The following is an 11,996-nucleotide window of genomic DNA, read 5'->3' as shown; positions in this document are numbered from 1 at the left end:
CAAAGGACGGCATGGCTCCAACGGGACATCTTACGTGTGCGAACTCGACCTGTATAGGACCAATGGAGACGAGACGAGACTCGGCAGAAAATGGCCGACAGCCGAATCCTCACATACCCACACTAAGTCTCCAAGAATCATTACCTTTTCTGACATTCTAGGACATTTGCCGGAATTGCGCCAAATAATTGCTGACGAGAAAGATCTGCCGATCATTTTTCGGTCTCCGTCAAGCCTAGCGTAAGCTGACATGGTTATGATAGTATTTATTCAAGTTTCAAAATGGAGGAAAGAGTACTCTGAAAATCTCTTTTTAGAGATCCAAACATAGAGTCCAAGCTCTACGTAGCTGCCGTGAAAGGGAATGTGCATTATCTGCTTGAGTTGCTCACAAAAGATAAACTACTTCTTGATAGAATCATGACCAAAAACATAACGAGCATCCTCTACACATTGCAACCACGCTTGGACGCTTGGATTTCGTGGAAGAGGTCCTAACTCAGAAGGCCGAGCTGGCAAGAGAGCAAGATTCCCTCTTCATCTCGAGTAGCAAAAAGATCCCCTAACATCGTGGCATGCTTGTTAAGAGTCAACTATCCATAACAAATACGAAAGAAACCCTCTCGCGACCATGAAAGGCCATGTGGATATGTTGGAATACTTGGTCCAAGCGAGACCTAATGCAGCCCATAGTGTTGTCGAACATGGCCAGATAATCCTGCATTTATGCGTGATGCATAATAGACTAGAAGCTTTGAAACTTTTGATAGTTATCTTGGGCGATGATCAGTTCATCAACTTGAGGGACAGATATGACTACATGATTTTGCATTTGGCTACTGCAAATAGAGAAACCAAGGTATGTTTGTACAACCAAGCCTCTGCACTAGTCAAATTCAGTGAGCTTATTAATAATAAAAAAAGGCGATTCTAAGATACATTAGTGTCCTAGAAATATTCGGAAGCTAAAAGATATCCATTTGTAAATCATTATAGGTTTTGATATTTTTAAAAAGAAGGAAGTCGTTGGTCCATATAATAAACTACAACTTTACACTTCACACAATTTTGATACTTATTTTATCTAGATCAGAAGGAACATAAAATCGGAGATAGCAAAAGAGTTTCATCAAGGGACGAGTATCCCTTCTCAAGGCATCAAATAATAGTCACAAAGACTAGAGGACTGAAAAACGCTAGTAGCAAAGTTAATCCTGAAAAGTACGTAACATGGGGTTGTCTAGATCAAATTTGACTGATACATTTTGATGTTACTCCTCTACAGACCATGCTCTTCTCGACTAATAAAGGAGTTAAACCAAACATTAAGAACTCCAGAGGTTTCACAGCATTCGCCGAAAGTGAGGAAAAAAAGAGAAAGTGAGAAGGCAATATGCATAAGACGCTAATGGTGATAGTGACATTGCTAGCTGCCATGACATTCCAAGCCAGCATTACCCAACCTGGTGGCCTTTGGGAAGGAGATTTTATGAGTGAATCTGAAGAAGATTCGATTCGGAACACTGCAGCACATACTGCGAGTGAATCTGTAATGACAGATGAGTTCCTGAATGCGTGCAAGAATTTCTTAACATATAACAGCTTTTTTTTTTTTTTTTTAACAGAACATATAACAGCTTCATTGCATCGCTTAGTATCCTTGTGCTTTTCATAAGTGGTCTTCCTCCAAAGCGGCATTGGATCACCACGAGGATTGTAATGCTGATTATGTGGGTTGCGATAAGCTTCGCAATGGCAACTTATGCCATCTTTGTATTTGTCTTCACACCAGCAAGCGAACTGAAAACTTTCATTGGTGCAATTGGACTTGTGGTGCTAACATGGGTTGGGTTGATGGCTCTTCTTTTTTGTGTCGCTTCGTTTAATCCTGAAATTGGTATGCAAGGTTCTGGAATTCGTCCACAAAGCCTCGACAGAACGCAGGCCAGAGGATCATACGGTTTAGTGGCTGTATATAGCTGCAAATGTGTTTGTTACAGAAGAAGCACCCTGAGACCTAAGGCCATAAAAGAGGAGATGCTATACAGTGCATGCTTTGTTCAGTGTGCCGATTAGACAACTTAGCTACGATGCATTAAAGTATGGTATATGCTTGTGAAAACAATAAATATTTTAATTGTGTTGAATTTATGGAAAAGATGGGAGTTTAGATGTATAGTGGATAGCTGTTTTATTTGATTTGATTTGTGGCAGTTCAAAAAAAGAATGACATTGGATTTAAAGTCCAAAAATTTCAGCCATCGGATCAATTTTATTTAGTGTAACCTAAACACCATAAAGTGGTAATAAGGAAGTTTGTTCCAGTGGAATTGCAAATTTTACGATTAATTACGGAAAATCACGATGGTCAAAAGGATTATTACTTGTGGACAGGATCCATTGATTACGAATTTGAAGGATTATCTATGTAGATTTACTAAGAATAGGAAAATAGAAAGTAAACTTTTAGGTTGCTTAGATGTCTCGATAAAAATTATGATCATTATGATCTTTTGAGCTTACGATGACTTGAGGTAATTTACTATCTATAAAAGTAGAGAACTCACTACCATCTACACAGACTTGCGACTGATTTACGATTATCAATGTCAATAATTGATTATAAGTTGTGCCTCTTATGACAATTTCAAGTATCTTATTATCCCAATAGTTTATTGCCATGTGATAAGAAATTTTTGTTCCAAACTGTATTAGCTCAATTACCAAACAAAGGGGAAAGTACTAATCGGACATGGGATCGAGATCGTGATGATTTCGGGCAAATTACAAGTGCTGGAGGGATAATTATTAAAGACAGGAACTACAAGTTATGACTAGTTGAGGAAAATTACCCTAGAATGATTATTTAGTAATTCCATCGTCTAGTTATGAAATATGAAAGGAAGTTATTGCTAATACTGGAATAATACAAAATAGTCAACTACCAATTTTGACTAATTGAAGAAAATTATGAATAGTGACGACATCCTGATATTATCTTGCTGTTCATAAATTATCTTTCTCTTCTTCAATTTATGATCATTTCTTTTTGTTGATCATACCTTCAAATGTTAATTGGTTTTTCAACAGAATTGGGCAATCAAATTTATAGCAAGACTGCTGATTGCTCATTACGCTTTATTTCTTTGCTAGCTCTAAATCATTTCCGATTATTTTGGTAGGAAGACTAATTGGGAATGCACTTATGACACTATTGCTCATTTCAGGCATCTCTAACACAATTCATTAAGTTGAATAATCCCTCCAGAAGAATCAGGTAGTGTGCAGGCTTAAATAAGACTGCAGGCTTAAATAAGACTATAATAGAAGTCTTTGAAGTTGACATGCTGCTTTTAGGGAATTGGGGATACAGCTGGGAACCATTTTGTGGTGACATTGTTTCCATTTAGTCTATGTAGGTCAAGGTCACGGGTTCACACTATCCATATTTGAAAAGAAAGGAAAAGCATGATGATATATCTCTACTTGCTCAACGAAAGTACCGTAGAAAATTATGGTCATTGATCTTGGCTAATCATGTCTAACATTGTGTGAAGGCCTCTGGGACTATGACACTACACCTATCTATAAAGAGTCTAATATGAATATGTATTTCTTGAAAAAACTTCAATTATGATATAGTAGATTCATATGCTGAAAATTTTGCGACTATTTTGGTAGGAAGACTAATCGTAAATGCACTCAAGCATCTTCCTAACACAATCCATAAAGTTGAATAATCCCCCTAAAGAATCGGGTAATGCGTGGGCTCAAATAAGACTATAATAAAAGTCTTTGAAGTTGACATACTGCTTTTAGGGAATTGAGGGATACAGTTGGGAACCATTTTGTGGTGACACTGTTTGCTTTTGGTCTATGTAGATCAAGGTCATGCATTCACACATGTCCATATTGGAAAGAAAATGAGAGGACTGATGTTGATCTATCTCTAATTGCTTAGCAAAAGTACTGTAGACAATTATGGCCATTGATCTTAACTAATCATGTCTAACATTGGTAAAGGCCTCGGTGACTATGACACTACATCTATCTATTAAGAGTCTAGATCAATATCAATACATAATTCTTCAAACAACTTCAATTATGATATAGTAGACTCATATGCTCAAAACTTTGTGGCTCTTTTGGGTGGAAGACTAATCGTAAATGCACTCTAAGCATCTTCCTAACACAATCCATAAAGTTGAATAATCCTCCGGAAGAATTAGGTACTGTGCAGGCCCAAATAAGACTATAGCAGAAGCTTTTGAAGTTGACATGCAGCGTCTAGGAATTGGGGATAAATCCATGGACCATTTGGTGGTGACGCTACTTGCATTAGGTCTATGCAGGTCAAGGTCACGCGTTCATACATGTCCAAATTTGAAAGAAAAAGGAAAGGAATGATGTTCATATATCTTTGATTGCTCGGCGAAAGTGCCGTAGAAAATCATGGTCATCGATCTTAGCCAATCATGTCTAACATTGTGAGAAGGCCTCGGGGACTATGACATTATGTTTATCCACTTAGAGTCTAATATCAGCGCATACCCTTCTTCAAAAATCTTCCATTATGATATAGGAGATTCTTATGCTCGACATTCTTGCTGCTCAAATCAGCCAATCTAAAGTTTTAACACACTTGCGCAAACATGCAAGAAGACATACGTGGGGCAAAAGCCGTATCTGTGAATTAATCCACCGAACATATGAAGGAATAGCCTCTGTTTATATATAGATTGTGTCCTCACACGAACTTGAAGAATCTTTCCCTTACCTCACATTCCTAGGACCTTTGGATGAACCAGGCAAGGGTGATGCAGAGTGCAAATGATTGATTCTTGGCAATATCATGTAACAATAATGAGTAACTCAGGGTTGCCCACGTCACGCCAAAAACGTTTCTAAAAGAGAATCGCTTTTCTCATATTTTCATCTTGTCTAAAACTTTTTTAAGAAACTTTTCTAAAGAGAAAGTTGCTTTTGTACGCATTTCCATCATGTCTAAAACTTTTTTAAATGATTGATTCTTGGCAATATCATGTAACTGTAATGAGTAACTCAGGTTGCCCACTTCATGCAAAAACGTTTCTAAAAGAGAATCGCTTTTCTCAGATTTCCATCTTGTCTAAAACTTTTTAAGAAACTTTTCTAAAGAGAAAGTTGCTTTTCTTGTATTTCCATCATTTCTAAAACTTTTTTAAATGAGGGAGTTGCATTTCTCGGGAGTTGCATTTCTCGGATTTCCATGGAGAAGGCTATAATTTCACTATAGCAGTTGAGAAAAAGTCTGGTCATGGTTTAGGGGAAGAACATCGTCACAATGAAGCATTGAGAGAGAAGCGACAATCAAAAGGAGAATGGGAGCTTCCTTAGGGCAATCTACGGCAGGGACTTCCAAACAAATTAAATTTCGATTTGCCAAAACACATTTGAAGAAGAGATTGCAGGTTTCTTCTTGATTCCCTTAAGAAATAGTTGCAGGTAGATTCCAAGTGTCTATAACCTATCTATGATGCCAAGTTTGAGTAGATATATAGTGAGACATCCTTAAATTAATTCACTCCAGTTATTGTTTGTTTTGCTCGTCCCACTCCAAATTTCACGAGCGTGCACATACTTCCCAAAATTGCTTTTCCTCGATTCAATACATAGTTGATTCATTTTCGCCCTCTCGCCATCCTAAAACCTACCACAAGCCGCTCATTATCCGAGTCCTTTGTTCTGGCGACTACTCCCCACCCTCATCAAATGGAGTCATTATGGGCCCACCAACTTGCGTGTGGTTTGTCCCTAAACCATACACCTGTTGGAGAGAGTTCAACTTAGCTACGATGCATTAGAGTACGGTATATGCTTGTGAAAACAACAAATGTTTTAATTGTGTTGAATTTATGGAAAAGATGGGAGTTTTTTTTTTTTTTTTGTCGGATAAGATGGGAGTTTAGATGTATAATGGATGGCTGTTTTATTAAAAAAAAAGAATGACTTATTGGATTTAAAGTCCAAAAATTTCTGCCATGGGATCAAATTTATTTAGTGTAACCTAAACACATTAAAGTGGTAATTTATTGATAATTAAGGAAGTTTGTTCCAGTGGAATTGCAAATTTTACGATTAATTACGGAAAATCACAATGGTCGAAAGGATTATTACTTATGGACAGGATCCATTGATTACGAATTTGAAGGATTATCTATGTAGATTTACTAAGAATAGGAAAATAGAATGTAAACTTTAGGTTGCTTAGATTTCTCGATAAAAATTATGATCATTATGATCTTTTGAGCTTACTATAACTTGAGGTAATTTACTATCTATAAAAGTAGAGAACTCACTACCATCTACACGGACTTGCGACTGATTTACGATTATCAATGTCAATAATTGATTATGTGCCTCTTATGACAATTTCAAGTATCTTATTACCCCAATAGTTTATTGCCATGTGATAGGGAATTTTTGTATCAAACTGCATTAGCTCAATTACCACACAAAAGGGAAAGTACTAATTGGACATGGGATTGAGATCGTGATGATTTCGGGCAAATTACAATTGCTGGAGGGATAATTATTAAGGATAGGAACTACAAGTTATGACTAGTTGAGGAAAATTACCCTAGAATGATTATTTAGCAATTCCATCGTCGAGTTATGAAATATGAAAGGAAGTTATTGCTAATACTGGAATAATACAAAATAGTCAACTACCAATTTTGACTAATTGAAGAAAATTATGATAATGCTGGATAATTATTAGTGACGACATCCTGATATTATCTTGCTGTTCATAAAATATCTTTCCTTCTTCAATTTATGATCATTTCTTTTGCTGATCATACCTTCAAATGTTAATTGGTTTTTCAACAGAATTGGGCAATCAAATTTATAGCAAGACTGCTGATTGCTCATTACGCTTTATTTCTTTGCTAGCTCTAAATCATTTCCGATTATTTTGGTAGGAAGACTAATTGGGAATGCACTTATGACACTATTGCTCATTTCAAGCATCTTCCTAAAACAATCCACTAAGTTGAATAATCCCTCCAAAAGAATCAGGTAATGTGCAGGCTCAAGACTATAACAGAAGTCTATGAAGCTGACATGCTGCTTTTAGGGAATTGGAGGATACAATTGGGGACCATGTTGTGGTGACATTGTTTGCATTTAGTCTATGTAGCTCAAAGTCACACTGTCCATAATTGAAAAGAAAGGAAAAGCATGGTGTTGATATATCTCTAATTGCTCGGCGAAAGTACAATAGAAAATTATGGTCATTGATCTTAGCTAATCATGTCTAACATTGCGTGAAGGCCTCTAGGACTATGACACTACACCTATATATTACGAGTATAATGTCAATACGGATTTCTTCAAAAAACTTCGATATGGTAGATTCATATGCTCAAAACTTTGCGACTATTTTGGTGGGAAGACTAATCATAAATGCACTCAAGCATCTTCCTAACACAATCCATAAAGTTGCATAATCCTCCTGAAGAATCAGGTAATGCGCAGGCTCAAATAAGACTATAATAGAAATCTTTGAAGTTGACATGCTGCTTTTTAGGGAATCGAGGGGCACAGTTGGGAACCATTTTGTGGTGACACCATTTGCATTTGGTCTATTTAGGTCAAGGTCGCGCGTTCACACATGTCCATATTCGAAAGAAAAGGAGAGAAATGATGTTGATATATCTCTAATTGTTCAGCAAAAGTACCGTGAAGAATTATGGCCATTGATCTTAGCTAATCATGTCTAACATTGATTAAAGGCCTCGGTGACTATGACACTACATCTATCTATTAAGAGTCTAGTATCAATGCATAATTCTTCAAAAAGCTTCAATTATGATATAGTAGATTCATATGCTCAAAACTTTGCGACTCTTTGGTAGGAAGACTAATCGAAATGCACTCTAAGCATCTTCCTAACATAATCCATAAAGTTGAATAATCCTCTTGAAGAATTAGGTAATGTGCAGGCCCAAATAAGACTATAGCATAAGCTTTTGAAGTTGACATGCAGCGTCTAGGGAATTGGGGGATAAATCCATGGACCATTTGGTGGTGACGCTACTTGCATTAGGTCTATGCAGGTCAAGGTCACGCGTTCATACATGTCCAAATGTGAAAGAAAAGGAAAGGAATGATGTTCATATATCTTTGATTGCTCGGCGAAAGTGCCGTAGAAAATCATGGTCATCGATCTTAGCCAATCATGTCTAACATTGTGAGAAGGCCTCGGGGACTATGACATTATGTTTATCCACTTAGAGTCTAATATCAGCGCATAATTCTTCAAAAATCTTCCATTATGATATAGGAGATTCTTATGCTCGACATTCTTGCTGCTCAAAATCCAAAGCCAATCTAAAGTTTTAACACACTTGCGCAAACATGCAAGAAGACATACGTGGGCAAAAGCCGTATCTGTGAATTAATCCACCGAACATATGAAGGAATAGCCTCTGTTTATATATAGATTGTGTCCTCACACGAACTTGAAGAATCTTTCCCTTACCTCACATTCCTAGGACCTTTGGATGAACCAGGCAAGGGTGATGCAGAGTGCAAATGATTGATTCTTGGCAATATCATGTAACAATAATGAGTAACTCAGGGTTGCCCACGTCACGCCAAAAACGTTTCTAAAAGAGAATCGCTTTTCTCATATTTTCATCTTGTCTAAAACTTTTTAAGAAACTTTTCTAAAGAAAGTTGCTTTTTGTACGCATTTCCATCATGTCTAAAACTTTTTTTTAAATGATTGATTCTTGGCAATATCATGTAACTGTAATGAGTAACTCAGGGTTGCCCACTTCATGCCAAAAACGTTTCTAAAAGAGAATCGCTTTTCTCAGATTTCCATCTTGTCTAAAACTTTTTTAAGAAACTTTTCTAAAGAGAAAGTTGCTTTTCTTGTATTTCCATCATTTCTAAAACTTTTTTAAATGAGGGAGTTGCATTTCTCGAGTTGCATTTCTCGGATTTCCATGGAGAAGGCTATAATTTCACTATAGCAGTTGAGAAAAAGTCTGGTCATGGTTTAGGGGAAGAACATCGTCACAATGAAGCATTGAGAGAGAAGCGACAATCAAAAGGAGAATGGGAGCTTCCTTAGGGCAATCTACGGCAGGGACTTCCAAACAAATTAAATTTCGATTTGCCAAAACACACATTTGAAGAAGAGATTGCAGGTTTCTTCTTGATTCCCTTAAGAAATAGTTGCAGGTAGATTCCAAGTGTCTATAACCTATCTATGATGCCAAGTTTGAGTAGATATAGTGAGACATCCTTAAATTAATTCACTCCAGTTATTGTTTGTTTTGCTCGTCCCACTCCAAATTTCACGAGCGTGCACATACTTCCCAAAATTGCTTTTCCTCGATTCAATACATAGTTCGATTCATTTTCGCCCCCTCTGCCATCCTAAAAACCTACCACAAGCCGCTCATTATCCGAGTCCTTTGTTCTGGCGACTACTCCCCACCCTCATCAAATGGAGTCATTATGGGCCCACCAACTTGCGTGTGGTTTGTCCCTAAACCATACACCTGTTGGAGAGAGTTCCACCCTAATACCATATTATATCATCCTTAAATTAACTCACTCAAAGTATTATCTTTTTTTTGGCCCGTACCATAGTAAATCCCACAGTGTGTCCTTTAACGTACGGACATTTACTTTTTCAAGGAGTCACACATCCTAGTAGCATTCTAATTTGAACATATTTAACTTTGGAGTTCCAAATTAAAACTTGCTATCCAATTTTAACATATATACCCCATAATCGCTTTGCTTCTATTTAATGCACAATTCAGCTCATATTTGCCCTCTTCACCATCTTAGAAGTTTTGCAAGAGCCGCTTCTTGTTCAAAATCTCTGGCCTAGCGATCACTCTCTGCCCTCATCAGACCGAATCGTTACATATAGAGTCATGAGTGACATTTGTCCAAGCGTTTGTGTACACAATCATCCTGGGCTTCTTTATTTAAATAAGAAAACCATTCCTGTGGTGGTAGGCGTATATATTCTCCGTGATTTATTTCCCTGCCTTGTACCATTGAGGACTTTCATGACTGATCAAATCAATCAGGAACTTATGGTCCTTCAATCTTTGAAATTTTTAATGGAAGAAAGAGAAGAGTAACTCTCTTTGGCGGCATTTTGGAGGTATAGCAAGGCTGATGCCTCCACGTTGAGCTTAAACTATTTGCAAGCTTGAAATCACTTGGGATTACCATGGTGAGAAAGCCAACTTCTAATGTGCTAGTGATACTATTGCTCATTTGTTTCTATTTTCCTAACACACCCATATAGTAGAATAATTTCTATGAAAGTTCCTAGGTCACAATTCATTCCAATTGATCGAGCATAAGCGCAAAAATTATTTCTGATAAATCGATGAAATTCATGTCTTTTCAAAGTAATTCATTTTTACGACAATTTGCACGAATAGAATGTGACTGCTTTACAACATCAAAAGCACATCATGGCTCCAGTGGGACATCTAAGTCTGCGAACTTGACCTATATAGGACAAAATATAGATGAGCTCGGCTAAAAATGGCCGACTGGCGAATCCCCACATCAAGGGCAGACAGTGCAGAGTAGCAGAGGAGCAGAGCAGAGCGACATGACCGGGGCAGGTGGCCAACGTGACCGGAGCAGCTGGCCGGACGCCGGCGGAAGCAGGCCCACGTGCTCCCGCGTACGGCATTTTATAGAGCCATACGTACCCTGAATCTCTGAATGGGACAATGATCCTATCGCTCATCTGTAATTATCATCCAAACACACCCATGTATGGCAGAATAATTTGTCTAGAAGTGCCTAGGTTACAGCTCATTCCGATTGAGTGAGCGTTAGTGCAAAAATTATTTCTCACATATGGATGAAATTCATGTCCTAACAAAATATACATGTTTGTGCAAATGAAGTAATTCCACAATAATTTGCATGGATAGAGCGTGACTGCTTTACGTGATCCAAGGATGTCATGGCTCAATCGGGACATGTTACATGTGCAAACTTGAGCTATATAGAACCAAATGGAGACGAGACTCGTCCTTATCCACAATAAAGCTCCAAGAGCAAACCTTATCTGACGTACTAAGACATATGCGAGACTTAAGTCACATACTTGCAGTCAAGAGAAATCTACCGTTCGTTTTTCGGTCTTCGTCAAGACTATTGAGATGGTTGACTTGGTTGTGACAATATTATTAAAGTCTTCCAATGGAGGAGGTAGTATTTTTTTTTTTTTTTTTTTGAAATCCTCTTTTGAAGGTCCGAACATGGAGTCTGAGCTCTATGAAGCCGCTGTCAAAGGAAATGTGCCGTCTTTGCTTGAGTTGCTAAAAACGGACAAATTACTTCTTGACAGAGTCATGATTGGGAATCACACTGGACTCCTCTCTGCACATTGCAGCCATGCTTGACAGTTGGATTTCGTGAAAGATATCCTAGCTCAGAAGGCCGAGATGGCAAGTGTGCAAGATTCTCAGGGTTCAACGCCTCTTCATCTTGCCGCAGCAAAGGGTACCTTTTAACATAGTGGAAAGCTTGGTAAGAGCCTACCCAGATACATGTTCCTACTGTGACAAATACAAAAGAAATCCTCTTCATGTTGCAGCCATGAAAGGGCATGTGAATGTTGGAAAACTTGGTTGGAGCAAGACCTGATGCCGCCCGTAGTGTCATTGAACATGGCCAGACGATCCTGCATTTATGCGTGAAGCATAACAGACTAGAAGCTTTGAAGCTTTTGATAGATATCTTGGGCAATGAACAGTTCATCAATTTGGGGGATGAAGATGGCAACACAATTTTGCATTTGGCTATTGCTGATAGACAAGCTGAGGTATGTTCATACAATCAACTCTCTGTGTGACATCCCAAATTTTCAACCCTGTCTTCTACTGAATAAATCGGGCATTTCATTGACGCTATAGGGTTGTTCTCAGAGCTGATCACTCTCGAGATAACTTTAG

General features: G+C 37.9%; 2 protein-coding genes across 2 annotated transcripts in view; both read left to right on the top strand.

The window, feature by feature from the left end:
- Positions 1–631: 631 nt before the first annotated feature.
- Positions 632–2,076, top strand: LOC120291605. Its single transcript, XM_039309257.1, has 3 exons — positions 632–859; positions 1,286–1,380; positions 1,626–2,076. Exons 1-3 carry the CDS (start codon positions 632–634, stop codon positions 2,074–2,076), a joined length of 774 nt encoding a protein of 257 aa, XP_039165191.1.
- Positions 2,077–11,656: 9,580 nt separating this feature from the next.
- LOC104438971 overlaps positions 11,657–11,996 on the top strand; it is a 20,476-nt gene continuing 20,136 nt past the window's right edge. The window contains exon 1 of the mRNA XM_039309256.1: positions 11,657–11,866. Coding sequence (XP_039165190.1) covers positions 11,657–11,866 — 210 coding nt within the window. The remainder of the gene's footprint in view (positions 11,867–11,996) is intronic.

The sequence above is a fragment of the Eucalyptus grandis genome, chromosome 3 (genome assembly GCF_016545825.1).
Source record: "Eucalyptus grandis isolate ANBG69807.140 chromosome 3, ASM1654582v1, whole genome shotgun sequence".
In the NCBI taxonomy this organism is placed as follows: domain Eukaryota; kingdom Viridiplantae; phylum Streptophyta; class Magnoliopsida; order Myrtales; family Myrtaceae; genus Eucalyptus; species Eucalyptus grandis.
Note: the sequence above shows the minus strand (reverse complement) of the source record. Positions and strands in the feature narration are given on the sequence as shown.